Source organism: Coniophora puteana, assembly GCF_000271625.1.
Source record: "Coniophora puteana RWD-64-598 SS2 unplaced genomic scaffold CONPUscaffold_14, whole genome shotgun sequence".
In the NCBI taxonomy this organism is placed as follows: domain Eukaryota; kingdom Fungi; phylum Basidiomycota; class Agaricomycetes; order Boletales; family Coniophoraceae; genus Coniophora; species Coniophora puteana.
In genome coordinates, this window is record NW_006913066.1 from 1 (window position 1) to 20,637 (window position 20,637).

Genomic DNA, 20,637 nt, shown 5'->3' on the forward strand with positions numbered 1-20,637 from the left:
AGAGCGAGCAACAGTGTCTAGCTTGTCACTTAATCCACGATCCACCGACGATCCACGATCCACGATCCACGATCCACCGACGATCCACAATCCTCTGGTACGAACGACGGGCTTGAATTGGCCTGTACGTTTAGCTGAAAGCAACGTTGTATGTGACTGGTTTCTTGTGGTGACCTAGAATAGTGGTGGCGACTGATGGTTGTTGAAGCCTAAATTCTCGTCCCGGACCTAGCATCCGTGCCGCGATTGATGCCTACCAACGTTGAACTGCCATATACTCGCAAGCACTGTTTGTATGTTTTAGTACTAGTCATTGGTTTGTGATTAGTACCTTGTACACTTAAGTTTCCTACTCTGTATACAGGGGTAACATGATTTCTCGTTTCTTTTTCGGATTCCATGTCTTCGGACAGGGCACCTGGTGTTCTGTGTCCGAGTCTGCCCTCACGGCGGAGCGTGGGTCGGAGCGTGGGTGCGGGTGCGTGGGTGCGGCGAAATCCTATAGTCCGGTATTTACCAGAAAGGCTGCCCCGCGCTGACATCGACCACCAACACCTCCGAACTCATCCCCTCTAAGCCATGGGCCTAACAATTTCCTCCATCTTTAGCTCACTGACATCGCTGGTGAAGTGGAGCAAAGAACAGGATGTACGAATACTCATGCTCGGTCTCGACTCAGCTGGCAAAGTACGTGAACTACCTCCACGGGTTCCACGTAAAGCTCACTGCTTTCGATCCTCTAGACTACTATACTGTACCGGTTGCAGGTCAGCTTAACGTCCACAACTCCAATTTATACTTCTTATGCATTCGTAGATTGGCGAAGTCGTGTCAACAATTCCGAGTACGGTCTTCCGCTACCGTCTACAGCTCTTTACTAAGGCTTTCTCTTAGCTATTGGCTTCAACGTAGAAACAGTACAAGTGCGTCTCATTGTTTCACCCCCTTCGGTGCCCTACTTATGGCATTATCAGTATAAGAACATTAAATTTCAAGTCTGGGATCTGGGTGGACAGTCTAGCATCCGGTTAGTACCCCTCTGTCTGACGTACATCCACGGCCTCACCCAAGGCTGTCAGACCATATTGGAGATGTTATTTCCCAAACACATCCGCCATCATATATGTCATTGACGCTTCAGATCACGCTCGCCTCCAGACGTCCAGAACTGAGCTGCTGACAATGCTCTCGGAAGAGGAGCTTTCAGGCGTCCCCCTTCTTGTGTTCTGCAACAAGCAGGACGTGGACGGCGCCTTGAAGCCTGAAGAAGTTAGCGACAAGCTTGGCCTTGCAGGTGGAGAGACGTCGCGGCAGTGGAGTGTGCGCGGTAGTTGTGCCACTCGCGGTGAGGGCCTTGAGGACGGTTTAGACTGGTATGTATCCCACTTTCACTACTTGTTGGTTTTGTACAATTCATAATTTTTTCCGTGGTTCAGGCTCGTCAATGCAATACAGAAGAAGTAAATCCTCGTGCATACAACCCATATACTCAGACACTTAGTCACTTACCAACTTTTGGACGGACAACTTGGAATATCTACGATTCATACGGTATTAATAGTGGACATGCTAATGTCGACGCGCTCTTGCTGACTTGACCACATAATAACATGGATCAAACCAAGGCGTCAAGTACAAGCAGCCTTCGGGGCCATGAGTCCCGCGCTTGCAATGCATTATCTACATTGAACAGGATATAATAAGTGCTTGGTCTATGGCTACAGAGGCGGTGTCCAGCACCACTCCCACTTCTTCTCCTCTGGATCTTCAAGACATTGATGGTGAATGTCGAGGTCCGGGCGCCATAGCCGGACTGTGCAATCATCCGCACAAGTAGCCAGCATATCATCTGCCCAGTCCAAAGCTCCAATTTCTCCACTCTGACCTCTCAGCTCTACGGGCTGTCTTGATCCACCTGCAAGACCCGTAGCGGCTGAAAGTCTTCCAGCATTGCTGACGTCGAAGAGGAAAACACTGCCATGAGACCCTGAGCTGCCACTAGCAAGCCAACGACCGCATGGCGAAATAGACGTGCGAACGTAGAACGTGTCTACCCGAAGGTTGGGGTGTGTGTCGGCAGCGAGGGGCACCAAGGAGGATGTGTCGTAGGTGTGCAAACGCGAATCGGATCCCAAAGCGAAGAGAAGCCCAGCGGAGGGTCCCGAGCCAGCAGTTACGCTCTTGATTCCCCGAGGACGACACGATCCCTGGAGGACAGTCGGATCCACTGAAGACGAGCGAATGGGACTCGTCGGAAGCTTCTTTGTTTTCTTCGGTGAGTCTGAAGGCAGACGCATATCCCAGTAATGCAATATCCTACGTATGGTTAAACGACTCAATTGTTTGCCGTCTTTCAATGTATACTGTAACTTACCCGTCGTGGCTTCCGCTGCTAACCAGCCCGTGGGGAGCGTTGCCTGAATAGACGACGCTGGTGACTGTTCTGGGATGGGGTTGTGTCTTTCTTCGACCAGTGATTTTCTCTTTGCCATGCGCTGCCAGATGTGTGATAACACTCTCCAAGGTTACAGAGTTATCCTCCATGAGCTGTCCGCTCACTCGCAAATCCCATATACGGATAGAACCGTCTCTACTTCCTGAGCACAGGATGTCCCTGTGAGTTGGATCCCAAGCCACACATTTGACGGTACTAGAGTGTCCGCTCAGAGTGTGTAGGACGGTTTGACGTTCGACTGAGGTTATTCGGATCGACTTGTCTCCAGAAGCAGTGGCTATACGCGTGTCGTCCGCGCTCCATTTCACGTCAAAGATCCCATTCGAGTGAGGGGTAAGCACCGTACGCTGGGGTTCTGCTCCAGGATGAGATTTCATCGACGTGACAAGCCAAGAAGACGTACCGTAGTCCCAGTCTCGCCGTTTCGCTGTGTTCAATATGATGATAGTCCCTTCCTCTGTGGCAGTCGCCAACAGAGCATCCCGCCCTTCTTTTGCGCCTATAGGGGTCAAAAGGGTCTGTCATATCCTGTTATACAAAAACGACTTACAGTTGGAGAATGCACAGGCATATGGTGTGGTCATCATGCGCCCTTCGGTGTTGGAGAAGCACTTGAAGACATCTGATTTATGGGAGGAAACAAATGATTGGAGAATGCTACGAGATGGCACTAAACGACATGAGCACATGAGACGTGGAACATGCGTAGGAAGCGTACACTGGAGGGGCGCGGTTTTGTTCGGGGGTGTACACGCAATTGCATTCAGACAACCGAAAGTCGTGCGCCTCTTGCCACGTCGTATGATAATTCTGGAATCGGGTTCGTCGTTATCAGATGCCTGCTCTTCGGCCGGTGCTGAGGGTTTCGTTAACTTGAGACGCTTCACACTCGGAGGCTTCAGCGAGGTCTTTTCGGTGAGAGGGTGCTGTCGTTTTGAACCACGCCGCGGTGAGTCAGGATCACGTCTCCATGCATTGAAATTTGTTGTGTTCTGTAGGATAGGCCCAGGGGAAGACGGAGGATCATTGTGCATCTTGCGAGACTGACAAGGAATTAGGGAGTACCAGGACGGAGCCAAATGTCACCGAAACGCCACGGACGCGGTGGGGCCAAGGGTGGAGCAAACAGTCAACAACGACGCGACGCTAATCAACGCGTCGCGGGAGAAACACGTGTAAAGATCGCCACGCGCCTGTCACTTTGTTCGTGACACAGCAATCCAGAGTCAGCTATTGGCTCTCAGGCACGCCCAATCAGAACACGGATTTTTTCGGGTTCTCTCCAACTCTTGCATCAATCTTGCATAACTGTTCGGCCGTCCACTGTCCCAGCAGCTCACCCTCTTGCAGCCTCCCGTCATGCAGTCTCGTCTGTCCAGTGTTATGCTTAAAGCACCGTCCCGGTCTATGGCTACAGCGGCCAGGTCTTCACTCAAGATTGGCATGTTGCCAGCGGATGGTATTGGCCGAGAGGTTCTTCCGGTAAGTTCGCAACTTGACTGGGATTGTGCCCAGGAAGACCCAACGAATTTAGGCGGCCCGAGCGGCTATCCTCGCGCTAGGATCCTCGGTTCCTAAGCCCGAGTTCATCGACCTTATGGCTGGCTTTGAGTACTTTACAAGGTCTGGAACAGCTCTGCCAGACGAGACTGTCGATGCTCTTAAGAACGAGTGTGATTGTGCGCTTTTTGGTGCGGTCAGGTTGGTGAACACAACATGTGTCGGAAATCTAACAACTCACGCACGTACATAGCTCGCCTTCAAAGAAAGTTATAGGATACTCGTCGCCTATCGTGGCTCTGCGGAAGAAGTTGGATTTGTATGCTAACATTCGACCGGTTAAGTCGGTAAGCTTGCAAATATGCGTGGACGTGAGGTCATGTTATTGAAGTGATGCAGGTCTCCGTTGATCCCGCTGTGAACCCTGTCGTAGACCTCGTTGTTATTCGCGAAAACACCGAGTGTCTCGTTCGTACATATTTTCGCCTAGTAAGCACTGACATCCACTAACCTATGAATCTCCAGTACGTCAAGCAGGAGACCCAGGTGGTCACTGAAAATGGAAAGGAAGCGCGTGCAACTCGCCTCATCACCGAGCGTGCATCGCGCCGTATAGGTGATATGGCATTCAGAACGGCTCTCACTCGCCCAAGGAAGGTGAGGAAATATATGCTGATACCAAATGCTGTACTCATCTAGGCCGGTTTTAGCATGTCACCATTATTCACAAATCGAATGTTCTCTCCATCACCGATGGCCTTTTCCGGGAGACTGTCCGTAGCGTTCCTGGATTGCCAGAGGTGAATGGCAGATACGGGGATATCACTATTGCCGAGCAGCTTGTCGATAGTGCAGTATACAGGTGCGTAGAATTCTATCTACGCTAGGCCTTCTAACTAGATTTGGTGTAGACTCTTCCGTGAGCCAGAGTGAGTGACCCGACCATACCCGGTACCTTAGCGCTGACTAGCGAGAACAGGATATACGACGTAATGGTCGCTCCGAACTTGTACGGTGATATTATCTCGTAAGTTCACGGTTTAGTTAGAATTGTGTTCTCGTGATTGAGGATCCTTCTAGCGATGCGGCGGCCGCCCTCGTGGGGTCCCTTGGCCTGGTGCCATCCGTGAACGCTGGAGATTCGTTTGTGATGGGTGAACCGTGAGTGGTCGATTGGTTGCTGGTCGTGCCCGGATGACTGAAACGCTTTCGCAGGGTTCACGGTTCGGCGCCAGACATTGCTGGGCAAAACATAGCCAACCCGTTGGCGGCCATGCGTTCAGCTGCGCTGATGTTGCGTCATCTCGGGTACGGCGAGGGCGCGGACCGCATCGAAAATGCGGTAGATGTTGTGATTAGGGAGGGGAAGGTGTTGACACCCGATCTCGGTGGAAAGAGCAAGACCAGTGAAGTTGTCGATGAGGTTGTGAAACGTATCTAAGGTTGCACAGTGTAGGTTTATGATCACCATTTGTACCCGCATTTTAGATAGCACATGCTAGAGTTGTTCACTTGGCTGAGGACTCAAAGTCGGCGTGATCTTCACACAAGACTGGAACCCGAGGTCGTCCGGGAGGCCATTTGTGCCTGGCTAAAGTCAGAAATTGGCTTTCATGCGCTTGACATTTATTATTATGAGCTTCGCTCTATTGCAGAATTGCTTCCGTGAATTGATCTCCGCGACGATGGGCTTTCCCGAGGGCTGCTCGGAGGCATTAGCAAGTCGAACCATCGTCCAGATTCTCCGCGCTCCCAGCCATCCGAGTTCTTGTCCTGTGTAAGCCCTGGTAGACGTCTGCCCACATCTGCCTCGTGTTCAGCCGTCACGGGGCAGCCATAGGTGCCTTATCTACTCCGCGGGTGAGCGATCCAGGCCAGTCCTCTGCTTCTATTCCGACTGGACGTGGCGACAGCCTCTCCTCGCGGCTTTCATAACTCAGGCTCGTGTTGTCGGCGTGGCCACAGGTGGTCATTCTTCCTCTTCAAGCCGGTAATCTATCATGGGTAAAAACAGTAATAAGAAGGGAAAGCAGAAGGCTCAAGGCGCCGAGTTCGTCAATGCCCCGGCGTCGGCAGTTCCCCCTTCTCCCCCGCCGGCGCTGCACATTTCGACGACTGAGGGGCATAATCCACGAGGTCTAGGTTAGTTACCTCCTCCTCACAGTCCCCGCGATTATCTTGTTGCTCTATTCGTTTATCCCCGCCATTCATTCCGATGCTATCTCCAATAGGGGGTATTCTCGAGGAAGAGGAAGGTGACGATGACTGGGGTGATTCTGGTAAGAATGACCCATGGTCGGAGGGTGCTCCGGGGGGCTGGGAAAGTGGCGGCACAGACTGGGAGCAGCCACACATTTCACCTCTCGCGCCTCCGCCGCCTCTGCCCAACACTCCTCCCCCACCCGGAAGCATATCTTTGACTATGGCTACGGCCATGCAAGGCGGCGGCGGTGGAGGCAAGAGAAATCAACGCGGCGCGACTGTGGGCTGGGGTGGTGTCAGCGTTGTCGGAGAAGGTGACGAGGGCTCATCGGCATGGGAAGAGGAGAGCGTCAGGTCTGGAGGGTTTGGAGGAAATCCACCAGCACCCACGGGTGCCTGGAGCACTTGGGCCAAGGAAGCTGAGGCACAACAGAAGTGGATGCGGCCCGATGAAGCTGAGGAATGGGAATCCGAAGAACACGAAGAGGATGGTGGCTGGGAACAGAGTGGACAGCCTACCGCTGGCGGAAGCTGGAGCGTGCCACAACCACATCCTGCGGAGACGAGCGCGACATTTCGGAACGCGTGGCAAGCCTGGGGTGAAGAGGCAAAAAGGATACCTAAGGTAACGCCGGCCCCCAATGATGTTCTACTGAGCGCACCCGAGAGCAGGTCACCTGCCCTCTCTCACATACAGCGTTCCAATCTCCTTTACTCTTTGCTAAACAAACCATCGCAGACTCAGCCGACTTACCCAGTTCCTGATGAAACGGGTTATGTCCCATCTCAGGCTGCTGCAAATGAATGGCAGCGTGCTCATGCCCCGCCTCCACCTCCTGCGGCACTGTCGTCGTTCAACGGGAGAAAAAAGGGAAAGAAGAAACATAAACGCAAGAATCCCCCTCCCGATGATGGCTATGGAGAAGGGAACGACACTATTAATTCGGATGACTACGAGTCAATGCACGATGGATGGGGCCGAAAGGTCCACTTCTCACCTAGAGCGCCGACTGGTGGACGTGCATCTTCTGCCGTTGTCGAAAGCCTCACTGTTAATGCCATCCCCCCAAACCAGCTTGGACTCTCAGGGTACGACATGCCTTCGAAAACACTCGCATATGCTTCTCAGGGCCTGTCAACGCCGCTTGGCAATACACCCGTAAAGAATACAGTGAAACATTTTGCGGATCCGAATTTCATTGAATCGAACGGAGAGGCTTTGGTCAATGTTCAACGAGCGCTTTACAACACACATCGCCGAGCCAAAGACCGATTTCACTGGCTGTTTCCGCCCAACAAGGATGAGCGCGTTCGTGATGTCTTGGAATGGATCGACAGCGTATCCAGCAATCTTGCTGTCTTTGGTGTAAGTCAGTTGTAGAAGCCTTCCTGTCACTACTGATATGAAAGTACCATAGCTCCATAAGTTTCTTCAGACACGTGAGCGTGGCGCTCTCCTCGTCAATGCTGATTACAGCCCTCCAAAGCGACCGACCGAGCCAGCGGTTGATTGGATCGACTATAAACAGCTTCAGACTACCATGGACCTCATTCTGCAAGAATCTACGGCTTATTACGATCCAAGTACCCAGACGGTTGTGTTTGTTTTTCTACCGTCAAAAACAGGCAACAGCGTCGCCATTTGGAGACGCAAGCTGGCAGTGCCCCAGAACGTCCGATTGGAGTTGCAGGCACAGATCACGCAGGCCGTGGCTACTCTTCGCAAAGATTATGCCATTCACGTTGATGAGTACGTGCCCCTTTGGTTGACCCAAACCGCCGCCTCACCTTTGGATAGGATCCCTCCGAAGAGGGAGACACCTCCGTCGTCACCTCTAAATACAAAGAAGAAGAAATGGTGGAAATTCTGGCGATCACGCTGAGTTCTTCTGCTGGCTACCGTTGTATTTCCGCGTTTCTTGCGCTTCACCATTGATGATATCTTGACGTTTCCTACATGTATTAATCTGCTGTCCGGTGGCTCACTGTGCATTTTGCTATCTTGCTTTCGTGTATGCTAGGTAACTGAATTGTATTGCTACAACTTGATGACATATAATCTACAAGTGACTGATCTGGCGTATGCGAACGTCTCATCTCATAATACATTGCTGCTACTTCATCCCAGTGCTACTTCGATGCTGCGCGTCCCTGTGAATGCCAATTGTGAGACCTGGCTGGGCTTTTCAGAAGCTTTCCGTTGGTTGCCTGCTTGTGTAGCTGCAAGGCCGTGCTTCGTAGTCTCTCCACAGCGCGATCGCTTGCTGGTGAAGATGGCGAGCCCTGGCGAAGTTCCGCGGTGTGCACATATGCAGCGATGTCTGCCAATGATGTTCCAATTTGTGGTAGCACATTCAAACGTTCTCTAATAGGGGCAAATGTCGTATGCGCAGATCTCGTTGCACTGTGCACTGCTCACCTGACCACAGCCTGTTCCTCGACAATCTCTGACAGTGCTCCCTGAGTTGACGTGGACGTTGCCACGTTCTGTGAGCGAATGGCGTCAAGTTCCTGGCGGAGGTGAAGAAAGTCTCTATTAGATCTTTCAGCACGGGCAAGCGCTTGGGTGGTCTCTTCCTTGCGCAGCGCATGCTCTAGAGAAGACATCTTCGATGTTCTCTGCAGCACAGAAATGTGGTGGTCTAGTGCATCTAAGCGCCGATGCAAAGAAGATGTCTGTCTTCGGATGAGTAGATAGGGCACTAGAGTGAAAGGAAGTAGGAAGCCAGCGAGCACTGCGAAATGAAATGTGGCAGGGTATTCGTTGGGCTGTTTAACGATAGTTGAAGGCATGGTCTGTGCCGAGTCTAGTGCGGTAGCATGGCTCAAAGACGGGCTGGGGTGCTCAGCCGGTGTGTTCGTCATCGGGAGACGGTCGCAAGTCGTGGCGTGTGCCCGCCGGCTTGATCAGGTACCGCGTCACCGCGGAGGTGCGGCCTTGCTTAGTCATCCATCGGAGGAAGGAAAGAAGCGCAGTTGCCAGTTCCTCGTGGGCAAAAGTGACAGAGCCTCGTTGCACCCGTCGCCTCGAACGACGGCCAGGCCATACCCTGCCATACCCTGTACAGTACTAAAACTGCCTCACACCTCGCAGACAGCCACGCTCTGTGAAATGCACCTTCTTGTCTGATCGACCCTGGTCCTTCTCTTTGCCTCATCCCTTTAATCAATATGCCTTCAGAACCACCCACAATACCGACCTCCGACTCCCCGCCCACCCCATCAGACACGCCTATTCCCTCCGGCACATCCGAGATCACTACTTTATCGCCAAGCGACCTCCCATCTCTCACAGAACAACCCACTGACGGTCACGCTGAGGCTCCCGAGGAAGAAGAACACCTCGAGTCCCATGAGGTCATCGAGCTTCAGGCGTTCAGTGACCGTAAGGTCTGGATAGAGGAAAAGATCAAGGTGAGCTATGCTATCTCAATCAAGTAGGCAGATACTCAGCCGGATGCATTTTAGTTTCTCGAGTCGCTCCCTCCCATCGAGGTCTTTGTAGGTCTCGACGCGTTACGCTCATCTGCAGAAGAAATCCCAGGGTTACCCACACGCGCGCAGCTCCAAGAGTGGCTTCGGGAGCATGACAGGATCGAGAAGGAAACTGAGATTTTCGACTCTGGAGATCTGATGAAACTGAGGAAGTTGACGAAAGGCATGTGTTACTCGCCCTCATGTAACGAAATGAAGATCCTAGTCATTAATGTCAACCGTAGAGGCCACGCAGAGACACCTCTCCCCTGCAGATACCGACCTCATCGAAATTACCTTGACTACTATCTATGCGCTTGACAAGCTTCTGCACCTCCTTCGCGGCCGCTCAGAGAATTTGGACCTTTTGGGCATCCGCCTCACATGGGAGGAGCAGCGGACTGGTGCATGGATCGATTGCCGCAAGATCCTGGCAGATATCCAGTCGTTTCTGACCTCCAAAGGTCGCTGGTCGCCCAACACGTATGATCTTTTGCCGAAGGCGGAGGATGGCCCTCGGCGACGAGGCTCAATGGCGTCATTAGCCTCGATGGCCTCGGATACCTCAGCAGCATCTAGCGGCAACCTCTCTCGTAGTGCACGTTTCAGACTGGCGGAACTCCTCTCTAAAGACGCAGCACAGTTATCCGGTAGGATATCGTCTCTTCGACATGGAAAGATTTCGGCTGCCGGTAAGGCTTTGGACAAGTTGATTGACAACAGCCGAAAGCCGGTTCCCGACGAGCTTCTTGACGAACAAGACAGGTTGGAAGAGAAGGGTATGAATGACATGGAAGATGTCGGTCCATTCGTTATGGACATTGTCACGCAGTGGCGAAAGTGAGACGACATTCGAATGATGTACAATAGCAGTGCTGACGATCAGGACAGGGCTGACGAAGTGTACATGGAAACCCGTAAAGACGTGAGCGGCGCTCAGACCTTACTCGAAGAAATTGAGATCGCAAAAATGCACCATCCCGTGTCTTCTCAGAGTAACACGTACTTGTCTCGCGCGGACACACTGTGTAAACGCGTTACATTTCGCAGCGCCCAGACGTCTGCTCGTGGCGGTTTTCCTTTCCCCTTGCATCCTCTTTTCCAAGACCAATCATCCTCCAACAGCTCCCTGATATCCTTTTTGTCAGACGAGATTGCCCAGGCCATGGACCTCACCCGAAAGGTTCAGTCAGTGGCTGAGGAATATCACGCTGCTGCTGCCGCTGTCAAAACGGCGGACGCGCTAGGAAAGTCTGCTATTGAGCTCACAAACTCCCTGTATGCTTTTGCAGATCACCTTCACAATGGAATACCGGCTGGAGACGAGGATGGCTCGCCGCCCGACCTGAATTTGGAAGACTGCATGCAACCCACAAAACATGCTGCATTTCTTACATTACTCCCGTCACTTCTCCAAGATCTAGAAAAGACCCTTGACAAGGCGCAGCCATTGATAGGCAACTATAGGGTTGCTATCATCTCCCTCGGTCGCTATCAAGTCGATGAATCGTTCAAGGTTACGGCAAATCATCAAGCGGATACCCTCGCATCTGCATGCAATCACGTTCGAGCGATTCGTGACTCTGTCAACGCTCGCGTGGCTCGATTACGAACAGCAAGAAACATATGGGCAACTATGAACAAGGCAATGGCGGATTTAGAGGTGCTGCGTGGTGAAGTTGGAGATGCAATGGAAAGCGGACGGTGGAGGCAACAGTCCGCTCGCGATGTCCACACGAAACCTTTGACACCCGAGTCACCAGACGCTGTACCGTTGACAATGATGAGCACTCCGCAATTTGCTCAACAAGCTGATGCCTTGCAAGCCATTCTAAGCGACGTTCCATCCCTCATGAATTCTTTCTCTGGTGCACTCGAGAAACCATTGGACGACCTCTTGGCTCAAACTCTCAGTGGCTTAAGAATTCATCTGGACAGCATCAAACAAATGATCGCGTTGCATGAAGCCATCCTTCGCCAAGCATCCACTATGGCCGTCTTGCGCGACGAGTCTAACGAGCTACAACTACGCCTGGAAGAAGTGAAGATTCGGTACGACACTGCTGTGGAGGACGTGCTCGAGGACAAGCTTGCTGTTGATAACACCGCGCAACTTCAAGCGAGCTTGGAAACTAGCATGAACGAAGTCAAAGAGTCGGCTCAAAGCTTCATTGACAACATTCAGAGGAGAACGGTCTTTGTTTCCCAAAACGAATCTACCAATCGCGCTGATAGTCCTACGTATGTTCGAAAGAAGTTCTCTGCATCGAACATCCAGATCGGTGTCTCGGGCTGGGGGGACCGCAGGCCTGTGGAATTACCCTTCAGTCTGTCCTCTTTAGACGACGCCGTTCGGTCGGACTGCAATTCCTGGGCCATGCAGCTTGCTGGCCAGCTACACGCACTCTCAGCGCAGAGTGAACACCTGCGTCTGGCACGTCGGGCCAAGGAAGCGGACGGATTGCTCAACTCGGCTCGCGACGACATTCGCGATACATCCCAAGAGCTGGCTTCCATAGACGTTTCTTATTCCTCTAGCCTCCCGCAGGATGGAAAGACAGACGCGTTGAACGCTGTCCTGGAAAACTTGGACGCGCACTCTCAGAAGCACCGTTCCCGCCTCTCTAGATCGCTCTCGGTGCTGAGGGAGCGTCTGCGCGAGATGGACTCTTCCGCGGGATCTGATGAAGTGCTGACTGGCATTGTTGCCGTTCGTCGCCGCGCACTGGAGGACCTGGAGGTTCGCTTCTCTGCGTGGAGCGGGGATGTCGAGACGTTGCGGAGTAGGATCTTGGACGCTCTCGATGCTGAGGCTCAGAGGGTGGAACTCGCGCGCCTCGAGGCTGAGCGCATTGCGGAGGCGAAGAGGCTGGAGGAGGAACGCATCGCTGCGGAGCAAAGGGAGAGGGAGCGGCTTGCAGCTGAGGAGCGGGAGCGGGAAAGGGAACGGCTTGCAGCTGAGGAGCGGAAGAGGGTCGCTGCGGAAGAAAGGGAGAGAGCGCGGTTGGCTGCGGAGGAGCGGGAGCGGGAGAGGCTCGCTGAGGAGGAAAGGGAGAGGGAACGGCTGGCAGCTGAGGAGCGGGAGAGGCTCGCTGCGGAGGAAAGGGAGAGAGCGCGGTTGGCGGCCGAGGAGCGGGAGCGGGAGAGGCTCGCTGCAGAAGAAAAGGAGAGAGAGCGGTTGGCGGCCGAAGAACAAGCAGCGAAGGAGAGGGAGCAGGAAAGGTTAGCTGCGGAAGAACGCCAGAGGGAAATGCTAGCTGCTGAGGAGCAGGCCGCTAACGAGCGAGAGAAGGCGCGACTTCTCGCTGAAGAGCGAGAAAAGGAGCGCCTCAAAGCAGAGAGTTCGTCTTTCAGCGGAGAAGGTTTGTGGTTCGTGCTACAGAAGAGCTGGTCTAAGCAAACGTATTGCAGATGTATTCGGACTGAAAGCGGCGCCCGCGTTCCCTTCCTCGGCACCACAGGATAGTGCACTTCAAAACATAGTCTCCTTGCGAAAACGCCTTCGTTCTCTTGGCATTAACGAGCTCGCCAGACCTCGCGCCAGCCGTACCAATTCTTTCCATCTTCCGAGCACAGAAGAATACAAACGACTTCGACAGGACTTTGATGCACTCTGTGCCGACATCTTGATCTTGTCACCTCCTGCCCAGAACTCATCTGCTGATGGGGAATTGCGGTCTCTCAAAGTCGAAGTCGAGGCCTCTTCCGAGCTCATGGATAAGCTGAGATCTCTAGCAGCTCTCACACATGCTGTTCAGTCTTGCGATGCAGCGTGCAGTGACTTGCTGGAGCATATCGACAGCTATCCCTCCCCTCCATTGGCCGAGGATCTGGCGAGTGATTATGTTGATTCTGCCGACTTGACTCCCCCCGAGCAACTCAAGGAGCGTCTGAAATTTACGCAGTCCGTTGTGGACGATGTTGTGCGCTGCTTTGCTCCTATCAAGGATGACATGCGGGCAGAGGCTGAGCATGACCGCGCCGTTCAGACGTGGAGGGAAATGGAGGAGATGGCTCAAGATCTCGTCTCCAGCAAGAAGTCGAATCCACCTTCACGACCACCGTCGCGTCCACCGTCACGCCTGCCGGTGCGCCCGCATAGTGTAATGAGCTCTAATAACAACAGCACCAGCTCCTTGTCTACGTCTCGTTCTGGCAATCAATCAAAGAAGCAGAGTTATTCTTCACTGAACCAGAGTGGCTCTTCCTCCTCTGGACGCTACCTGACTCCGAATCTTCCAAGCTCAAGGCGGCTTGTGTCTGGCGCGCCGCCAACTTCTCGTCCTTCGAGTCGAATGTCGACAATCTCGTCTTCATCCAATCGATCTGCTTCTGGTCCTATCTTTCCTCCGTCCACTTCCTCTTCGTCCATCTATAGTTCGACGTATGCTTCCAGGCAACGTACAACTAGCATGACGTCTACGACATCTTCCGGACCTCTCCCCACGAAACAGAGTGCCAGAGCCACTGCCAAAGCTCGGGCGTCTGTTGGGGGGCACGAAGCGTCTACTAAGTCACGACTGGGCGGAAGTGATTTATCGACCGGCTCACGAACAAGTGCTAGACAACGTTCGTCTTCGTCGATGTCAACTTGGTCTCGCGCCCCTCGACAATCTTTCCCCGTTGCTCGAATGACCACGCCCCCTCCCGCAAAGCGGCAGCCCAAGAAGGAGTATGTGGCAAATCCCAAGAACAAGCTCGACGTGGCTGTTGGCGACGTCGTTAACAAGCTCCCTGTCAACATCAACGTGGAGGTTGTTGCCGATACTTGGAAAGATCAAAGTGGCAAATATTGGATTGGTGGGGACGAGCCGAAGCTTTGCTTCTGTCGCATTCTTCGCTCACAGACTGTGATGGTACGCATCGGTGGGGGCTGGCAAGAATTATCCAAGTGAGTAATTCGGCATCATGCAATATGCTTGCTACTGATGATTGCGTAAAGATTCATTCAAAGTCATTTCGCGGACCTATTTCGTTTCATGCCTCTGGAGGACTCTCCGTCGGTGTTTGGCTCGCCTAAGCTTGGATCTCGGGAAGAAAAGTGGATCAGCTCTGCTACTTTGCGGGAGTCTGAAGCAGAGGAACAACTATCTCCTCCTAGATCTCTTAAAACTCCAGAACCCTCGAGTTCAGGGTCCTTTGTCCCTTCCTTCCTGCTTTCAACGCCGAGTGGCACTAGTCCCCGGTCGATGAAGTCAACGTCCTCTGTCAGCGGTTCTCCTTTGGCTCCTTTACAGTTCATGCGACGTGCTGATCCGGAAGGCCTCCCACTCCGCCCTGTAACACCGTCAATGCCACCTGCTGGTAGACGTCGACCTAGCATACCTCCGACTCCGTCTCGAAACACGTGGAGGCCGTAGTCTCCGTGGACATTTATCTTATTCCCTCTGGTTTTATTTCCTGCATCGGACTTTATCATCAATTTATATCTTGCATCAACCCTCAGTTATTAATGTTTAATCGTGACAAGCACACTCTTCGGACTTGTTATACCGACTCTCAGATTATTTGCAGTGCTTTCGTTCTGTACATGCTGTGGCGAATAAAACTACTGTACCCTCGGTGGCGTCACGCAGCATTGCTATTCAGTCACGAGATCTTCTGGTGGCTGAGCGCGTCGCGGCTTGATTTGTTTTTTGCTCCTCCGTGTTTATCTTATCTCTGACTTCCAGTACCCACTCAACGCAGACGAACATCAATTGCTCTTACTGTAAGATCGACGTTATGGACTCGGACCTGAAATGCAATAGACTCACTTGTCGAACGACGCTCATTGAAAGGGCTGTTGTCGTAAGTGTCTAGCTTTGGTCATGTAATACACTATGATCGACCTCCAAATGCCTGCAGACTACCTGTACGCTTGATCACTATACCAGAGAGGGCGTCTCTCACCGTTCACTATTCAGGCTCGCACATCTTTTGCGGTGAGGTTTGATCATCAGTCTGAGCAGTAGATGCTGAGATACAACCATTTCAGTTGACTGTGCAAATGAACTCTTCAGTGTAGCGCGGCTATGTCCCGGTATGTCTTTTAAGCTCAACCTTTTTTTTACTCGCTGACCGTCTTCTATAGCTTGCGAGACGAGCTTGACCGAACCGTGAGCAATTATCTCGCTTTGACTGGTCTTGCCTAATATCATACGTTAGCGATGACGTCGTAGTGAGTACTTCATACGGACCTTGACAATCCCCGCCATAGGAATTTGATGACAGGTTTGCTCTCTCAACCCAACAAATGATTACAAAACAGTGCGTGGATTGTACCATAATAAGACAGATACACAACGTTCACACCGCTTGGGTTTAGTCTGTTCTTTCGGGGTTAAGCCCGTCTATCATCTTAGAGATCTGTAGTCGGTAAGTCGTTCGTCACGTTTCCTATTGGATTAATCACGCCAACAATGGCCTAGTGCTTTGTCGTTTTGGCAATATCAAGTTCATCAGGAAAAGTAGGATTTACGGCCCTTTTCCCGCTCGCTCACTAAACTCGACTGCCAGTCTGTTTCAGCATGCCGTGACACGTAATCTGAACGACCGCAATGCGCAGCTACAAAAGCAGCTGGAGAATGTCGTTCGGGAAGGCAAGTTGCCCAGGCGCTTGCTAAGAACTAAAGGCTAAGAGATAGTTAGCTAACAGCGAGATCTCTCTCATGACGAACAAGATTGCTGGTAGGCATACAGCGAATTCAGTCAGATCGCTGCTGACTTCTTTGGACAGAGCTGGAACGAGATGTAGAAGTCGAGCGCCGCAAGGTACACGAGCTTCAAGAAGCCTCCAGAGAGCGAGAAAAGGAATATCAGAAACTCAAGGTTAGTGGCGCATATATTCATCCACTTAATTGCAACCTATCGCGCCACAGAACCAGCATGAGAAAGTCAAACGCAAGGCGCTTTTGGCCCCGAGCGCTGGTCCTCCAAATGGCATGCAAAAAGCTGGAGGCGAAGCTAGACATCCTGTCGACCCAGCAGCTCGGTTAGATATCGAAGCTGTGGTAGGAGGGATGGAGGCCGTTGGTGTACGTTCGCACGCGGGGATAATGAAAGATCTATTCACTCGTTCTACCTAGCTGCAACGGACTCCTTTGGTCAGCCGTAACGCAAACGGCCAAGTTCGCAGCAACTCCTTCCAATACGGATCGCAGCCTCAAAGGGTGCCCCAGTCTCAACACCGTCAAACGGCGGACGGGACCAGCCGGCGTCACCAACGAAACTTCTCGGAAAGGTCTGAAAGCGCGAGCGAAGTGGAGAACATGCTACTACACCCAAGTCGCTCGCGCCCGGCCATGAACGGTGGCAGTGCTGCTGCTGCTTTCCCAAGAGGCACGACTTTCAAACCTGGTCGCGCTCCGCCACAAACCAGTAATCCCCCTCGCTCGCCGAGGTCCACCAAGCTCATGTCGTCCAGGTTCTTCCAATAGAAAGACTCAATTCCGAGCCCGCTAAAGTTGGGATGCGAAAAGCAACGATCGACAGCAATGAAGGGGTGTGTATGAAGTTACGAGTCCGTACAGTAATGTAACATTAATGCTTGGTCTGTGGGGGGTATGGAATATAACCAGGAAGGCGCGAGATAGTATGTAATAGATGCGTGAAGATGGTCCATATGGTATGTGCTGTAACGGTGCATTAATCGCGACGTAGCTCCCCGTTCTTTTCGTCTTCCAGGTATTGGCCAATGGCGAGCACGTCTTGCCCGGCCCTCTTGAGGTAGCCAGCAAGGACGTTCCTGTCAGCGTTCGGGAGGAGTGTCGAGAGTCTATCGACCTGAGACGAGAAACTGGCAGAGGATGTGGGTCGAGTGTTGTCCGAGGACCCAGACCCGTTGGCGGTGAACAGCGAGGGCCGCCGACTTGCCCTGTCGACGTACGCAGGCGTGGTGATCAGCGTCTGCGCGCGTTTCATCCGGTCGGGTGGTGCGCGCGGGCCGCCAGGGAGGGGCGGGGGGCTGACGATGTTGACGGACCGAGGCGGCAAGCGAGGCGGCTGCTTCGAGAGCACCTTGTGCGAGGGGGGCGAGTTGACGGCGCGGTCTTTCCGGACACTTGTCTTCCTGCCGAGCGACGAGAAGAAGCCGCCGGGGGTCTTGTTCAGGGACGAGGACGGGATGAGGAGGGTCGACGCGCGCGAGGGGCCGCCCGACGACCGGGCGGAGACAGCGGCGAGTGCTGGGTACGGGAGGGCCGGGAGCGGGGTGGGTGTGTCTTCGAGAGAGGGTCCCGAGCGGAGGTCTGTGGCGATGTAGGCGTCTGGGCGCCGAGGGAAGGTCATCTCGGACTCCATGGACCCCTGCGACGCCTTGCGCGGCTGGTGGTGGTCCGCTGCGAATTCCGACGGAAGGCGGGGGCCCTGACCCTGACCCTTGGAGAGGCGCAGAGTCGCGCGCTTGTACGACTGGGGGTTGGCAGCTGCGAGCAATCGTGGTCAACTGGCGGTACACAATTATCGTGCATCATGCACATGGGGGAAGGGGGTGGGGGCTCTGTCTCATACCTCTGGCTTTGGTATCTACGATCCAGTCGCCCAGCCCACAGTCGTAGTGGTACAGCTCGTTGATCTTCTCCGCGTAGCCGATCGATCGGCCCAGCGCACTAGGTCTGTCGAGGACATCCGCAAACTGCATCGCCGCTGGCCACGCGCACGGAATCTTGCGCGACGGAGGAACCTGGCGAGGAGCGATTCTCTCCCAAAAAGAATTCGGGGACGGCGACGGCGTCCTCGACGACCGCTTGCCGCTGCTGCTGCCGGCGACGGAAAGCCTGTTCGAGATGGACGCAAACGACGGCGTACGCGGCAGAGTCGAGTTCTGCTTCCTGTGCCACTGGCTGTTCGTCATCCGCCCCTTCCCCTGCAGCTCGACCCCGAACTCCGAATAGTCCGCGTCTCCTCCTCCTCCTTTGGACGGCACCGAGGGGGCGAAGCTCGTGCGTGTCGCGCTGTCGACGGTGTGCGGACTCGGCTCGGCGCCGGAGCTCCTGGTGGAGGAGGTGGTCTGCGACTCGTCGGAGCCCCGGCTGCGGTGGCGAATGTCGAGGCCCGATCCTTTGCGCGAGCGTTCGTGGAGGCGGGGCGGCTCGACGACCGAGGGGGGCGGGGTGTCGCTTGCTTTCACTAGGCCTACATCGTCAATCGCATCTCCAACTAAGACGGCGAGCTCGGGGAATGAACCTATTCGTGTGGGCGACTTTATAGCTTCCTTGGGCGATGTCGGTGAAGCGGGTTTCGTGAGTCGTGACGGCGGGAAGGCCCCTTCGCGAACGTGGGCTGTGGTGTTTTCGTCTGTCTCGTCCTCGGTCCTGGTAACGTTAGTAAGATCGCGTCAAGTACTTACGCTAAACTGACAACCGCTTACCTCTTCGCACAAGTCTGAGTGTCCTTTACCGGTTCGTCAACCTGGAACGGAGAGGGCTGCTGGCCTAGTGGGCTCAAAGGAGACTTTGGGCCTGACGAAGGCGCGTCCACACCAGGCGGCGGGACGGAAGGTGGAGTTTGTTGTGCTGGCTTACTAGCCTCAGCGTCGATCTTCCGGCGAAATGGCGAGTTCAGCCGTGGTGGACGCGGCGGTGGTGGCAACTTGGGATCTATATTGAGGATGGCCATGGGTGGCGGAGGCAGCGGGCCAGCTCTGGCATGGACGCCTGGCTGGTAGTATAAATACGGGCTGGGGGTGGTGGGTGAAGCAGACGCGTGTGATGACGATGGCGGTGAGGTACTTTGCGAGTGAGGCGATAGTGAACCTGGGAGGGCGGAAGAGGCACTGGAGCTCTGTGACTGTGCCGCGAGGTCGACGACAACGGGGCCGGACACGCGATCGGCGATATCCTTGCTCTCTCCTATTGCAGGTGTCCGGAGGGGAGATGAAGTCTCTGGAAGTTCCTTGATCGGACTCACTAGAGACTGCCGCGCACCCGTCTTGCTTCGCCCCGTGTATGAAGACCGGGCCGTCTCTGAATCGTCACCGGAGGCACCGGGTGAAGGAGAACGTGACTGGGGCATTTGGAACACCGGAGGCCTCAAACCACCTGCTGTACTTGAGCTTCGTTTCTCCGTGTCGTGGTCGTCGCGTTTAGAACGTGAACTGGACGAACTCTCCGTGCCAACAATAGCAACGTCCCTGGAAGACTTTCGGCGTACGTGCTGCCCCCTCTCTTTCCCTAACGAGACCACCTCAGACGCAGAGCGGTGGTGGCTGTCCGTGGTGTTCGCCTTGTGCACGGGCTCGACGGGGGCTGTCAGAGGCGGTGTGAGATTGGTGTATGTTTTCGGAGACGCGTCCGGTGGAGCGACCAGTGCCAGTCCTGCTAGGCGGCCTTCGAGCCCTCTGCGAGTGCGGATGCTGTTCGACGGCGAATCTGACACAGCACTCGGTAGGCTGTGCTCGGGAGCTTCGGGCTTGGATGGCTGAGCGTGTTCTGATTCGGCAGAGTCCAACTCGACGACCTGTAGACGGCGTCGATCGATGTTGCCAATTGAGGGTACGCTGGGTCGTCGGCGAGCAGGGCGGTGTTGCTGTTCGTTTTCGGTAGGAGATGTGGAAGTGGTGTTGGTACGTGTGGAGAGGTCCCGGTTGAGCGGACGGGCTGTGGTTGGGACGTCCTGGTCCAAGTCTTCCTGAGAAACGAACGAGTAGTTTGAGGACTGTGATGTGCTGGAGTAGGAACGTAAATGAAGGTGAGATGGTGGGCTGGCGTCGTCAACCTGGGGCTGTGGGGAGAATGTTCCGCCAGCTGCCGGGGAGTGGTAGTAGGAGAGGATGGCCTGTGTGTCCTGGCGGGCGACGACTGGGCGAGGACGAGCGTCGGTGTCTGACAAATACGTATGAGGTTTAGCGATCCTCCACGAAAGGAATGTCGGCAAGCACGCACCTTGGTCTGACATGACGAACTTCTTTCCGGTCAACACTTGTTCTCTAAATATCCGATAAGTTAGGGTGAGTGAGGAGGGTGGGTTGGATGGGTGAGGTGCTATGGGGCGTGGAGGGATAGCATGGGCAGGACAACAACCAAGCG

At 54.0% G+C, this 20,637-nt stretch overlaps 8 protein-coding genes across 8 annotated transcripts; 6 read left to right on the forward strand and 2 right to left on the reverse strand.

Annotated features, from left to right (window-relative positions):
• The first annotated feature begins 542 nt into the window (after positions 1-542).
• CONPUDRAFT_139546 (ARF SAR) lies at positions 543-1,674 on the forward strand. Its single transcript, XM_007775175.1, has 7 exons — positions 543-687; positions 744-767; positions 817-844; positions 895-923; positions 975-1,027; positions 1,080-1,373; positions 1,437-1,674. The coding sequence occupies exons 1-7, from the start codon at positions 580-582 to the stop codon at positions 1,462-1,464; spliced, it is 564 nt and encodes a 187-aa protein (XP_007773365.1). The 5' UTR covers positions 543-579; the 3' UTR covers positions 1,465-1,674.
• Positions 1,675-1,718: 44 nt separating this feature from the next.
• CONPUDRAFT_130431 (WD40 repeat-like protein) lies at positions 1,719-3,144 on the reverse strand (the record flags this gene model as incomplete). Its single annotated transcript, XM_007775176.1, has 4 exons — positions 1,719-2,316; positions 2,375-2,810; positions 2,859-2,954; positions 3,006-3,144. The coding sequence occupies 4 exons, from the start codon at positions 3,142-3,144 to the stop codon at positions 1,719-1,721; spliced, it is 1,269 nt and encodes a 422-aa protein (XP_007773366.1).
• Positions 3,145-3,838: 694 nt separating this feature from the next.
• CONPUDRAFT_64839 (mitochondrial NAD-homo-isocitrate dehydrogenase LysB) lies at positions 3,839-5,396 on the forward strand (the record flags this gene model as incomplete). The annotated part of the gene is made up of 10 exons (XM_007775173.1): positions 3,839-3,937; positions 3,990-4,156; positions 4,209-4,302; positions 4,355-4,423; positions 4,481-4,612; positions 4,666-4,817; positions 4,867-4,884; positions 4,935-4,982; positions 5,036-5,116; positions 5,171-5,396. 10 exons carry the CDS (start codon positions 3,839-3,841, stop codon positions 5,394-5,396), a joined length of 1,086 nt encoding a protein of 361 aa, XP_007773363.1.
• Positions 5,397-5,700: 304 nt separating this feature from the next.
• On the forward strand, positions 5,701-9,036 carry CONPUDRAFT_110744 (uncharacterized protein). Its single transcript, XM_007775177.1, has 5 exons — positions 5,701-6,097; positions 6,187-7,523; positions 7,576-7,907; positions 7,956-8,522; positions 8,577-9,036. Exons 1-4 carry the CDS (start codon positions 5,956-5,958, stop codon positions 8,038-8,040), a joined length of 1,896 nt encoding a protein of 631 aa, XP_007773367.1. The 5' UTR covers positions 5,701-5,955; the 3' UTR covers positions 8,041-8,522; positions 8,577-9,036.
• Positions 9,037-9,328: 292 nt separating this feature from the next.
• CONPUDRAFT_139549 (uncharacterized protein) lies at positions 9,329-15,190 on the forward strand (the record flags this gene model as incomplete). The annotated part of the gene is made up of 6 exons (XM_007775178.1): positions 9,329-9,571; positions 9,626-9,815; positions 9,877-10,471; positions 10,523-12,993; positions 13,043-14,522; positions 14,574-15,190. 6 exons carry the CDS (start codon positions 9,329-9,331, stop codon positions 14,989-14,991), a joined length of 5,397 nt encoding a protein of 1,798 aa, XP_007773368.1. The 3' UTR covers positions 14,992-15,190.
• Positions 15,191-15,355: 165 nt separating this feature from the next.
• Positions 15,356-16,250, forward strand: CONPUDRAFT_64595 (uncharacterized protein; the record flags this gene model as incomplete). Its single annotated transcript, XM_007775155.1, has 8 exons — positions 15,356-15,425; positions 15,594-15,653; positions 15,705-15,729; positions 15,779-15,791; positions 15,845-15,880; positions 15,939-15,988; positions 16,042-16,080; positions 16,130-16,250. 8 exons carry the CDS (start codon positions 15,356-15,358, stop codon positions 16,248-16,250), a joined length of 414 nt encoding a protein of 137 aa, XP_007773345.1.
• A 31-nt stretch (positions 16,251-16,281) lies between these two features.
• Positions 16,282-17,049, forward strand: CONPUDRAFT_76514 (uncharacterized protein; the record flags this gene model as incomplete). Its single annotated transcript, XM_007775179.1, has 4 exons — positions 16,282-16,300; positions 16,350-16,441; positions 16,492-16,647; positions 16,699-17,049. 4 exons carry the CDS (start codon positions 16,282-16,284, stop codon positions 17,047-17,049), a joined length of 618 nt encoding a protein of 205 aa, XP_007773369.1.
• Positions 17,050-17,114: 65 nt separating this feature from the next.
• CONPUDRAFT_110749 (uncharacterized protein) lies at positions 17,115-20,610 on the reverse strand. The gene is made up of 5 exons (XM_007775180.1): positions 20,494-20,610; positions 18,981-20,433; positions 18,797-18,924; positions 18,122-18,745; positions 17,115-18,036 (listed from the first exon to the last, which is right to left on the reverse strand). Exons 1-5 carry the CDS (start codon positions 20,504-20,506, stop codon positions 17,258-17,260), a joined length of 2,997 nt encoding a protein of 998 aa, XP_007773370.1. The 5' UTR covers positions 20,507-20,610; the 3' UTR covers positions 17,115-17,257.
• Positions 20,611-20,637: the final 27 nt, after the last annotated feature.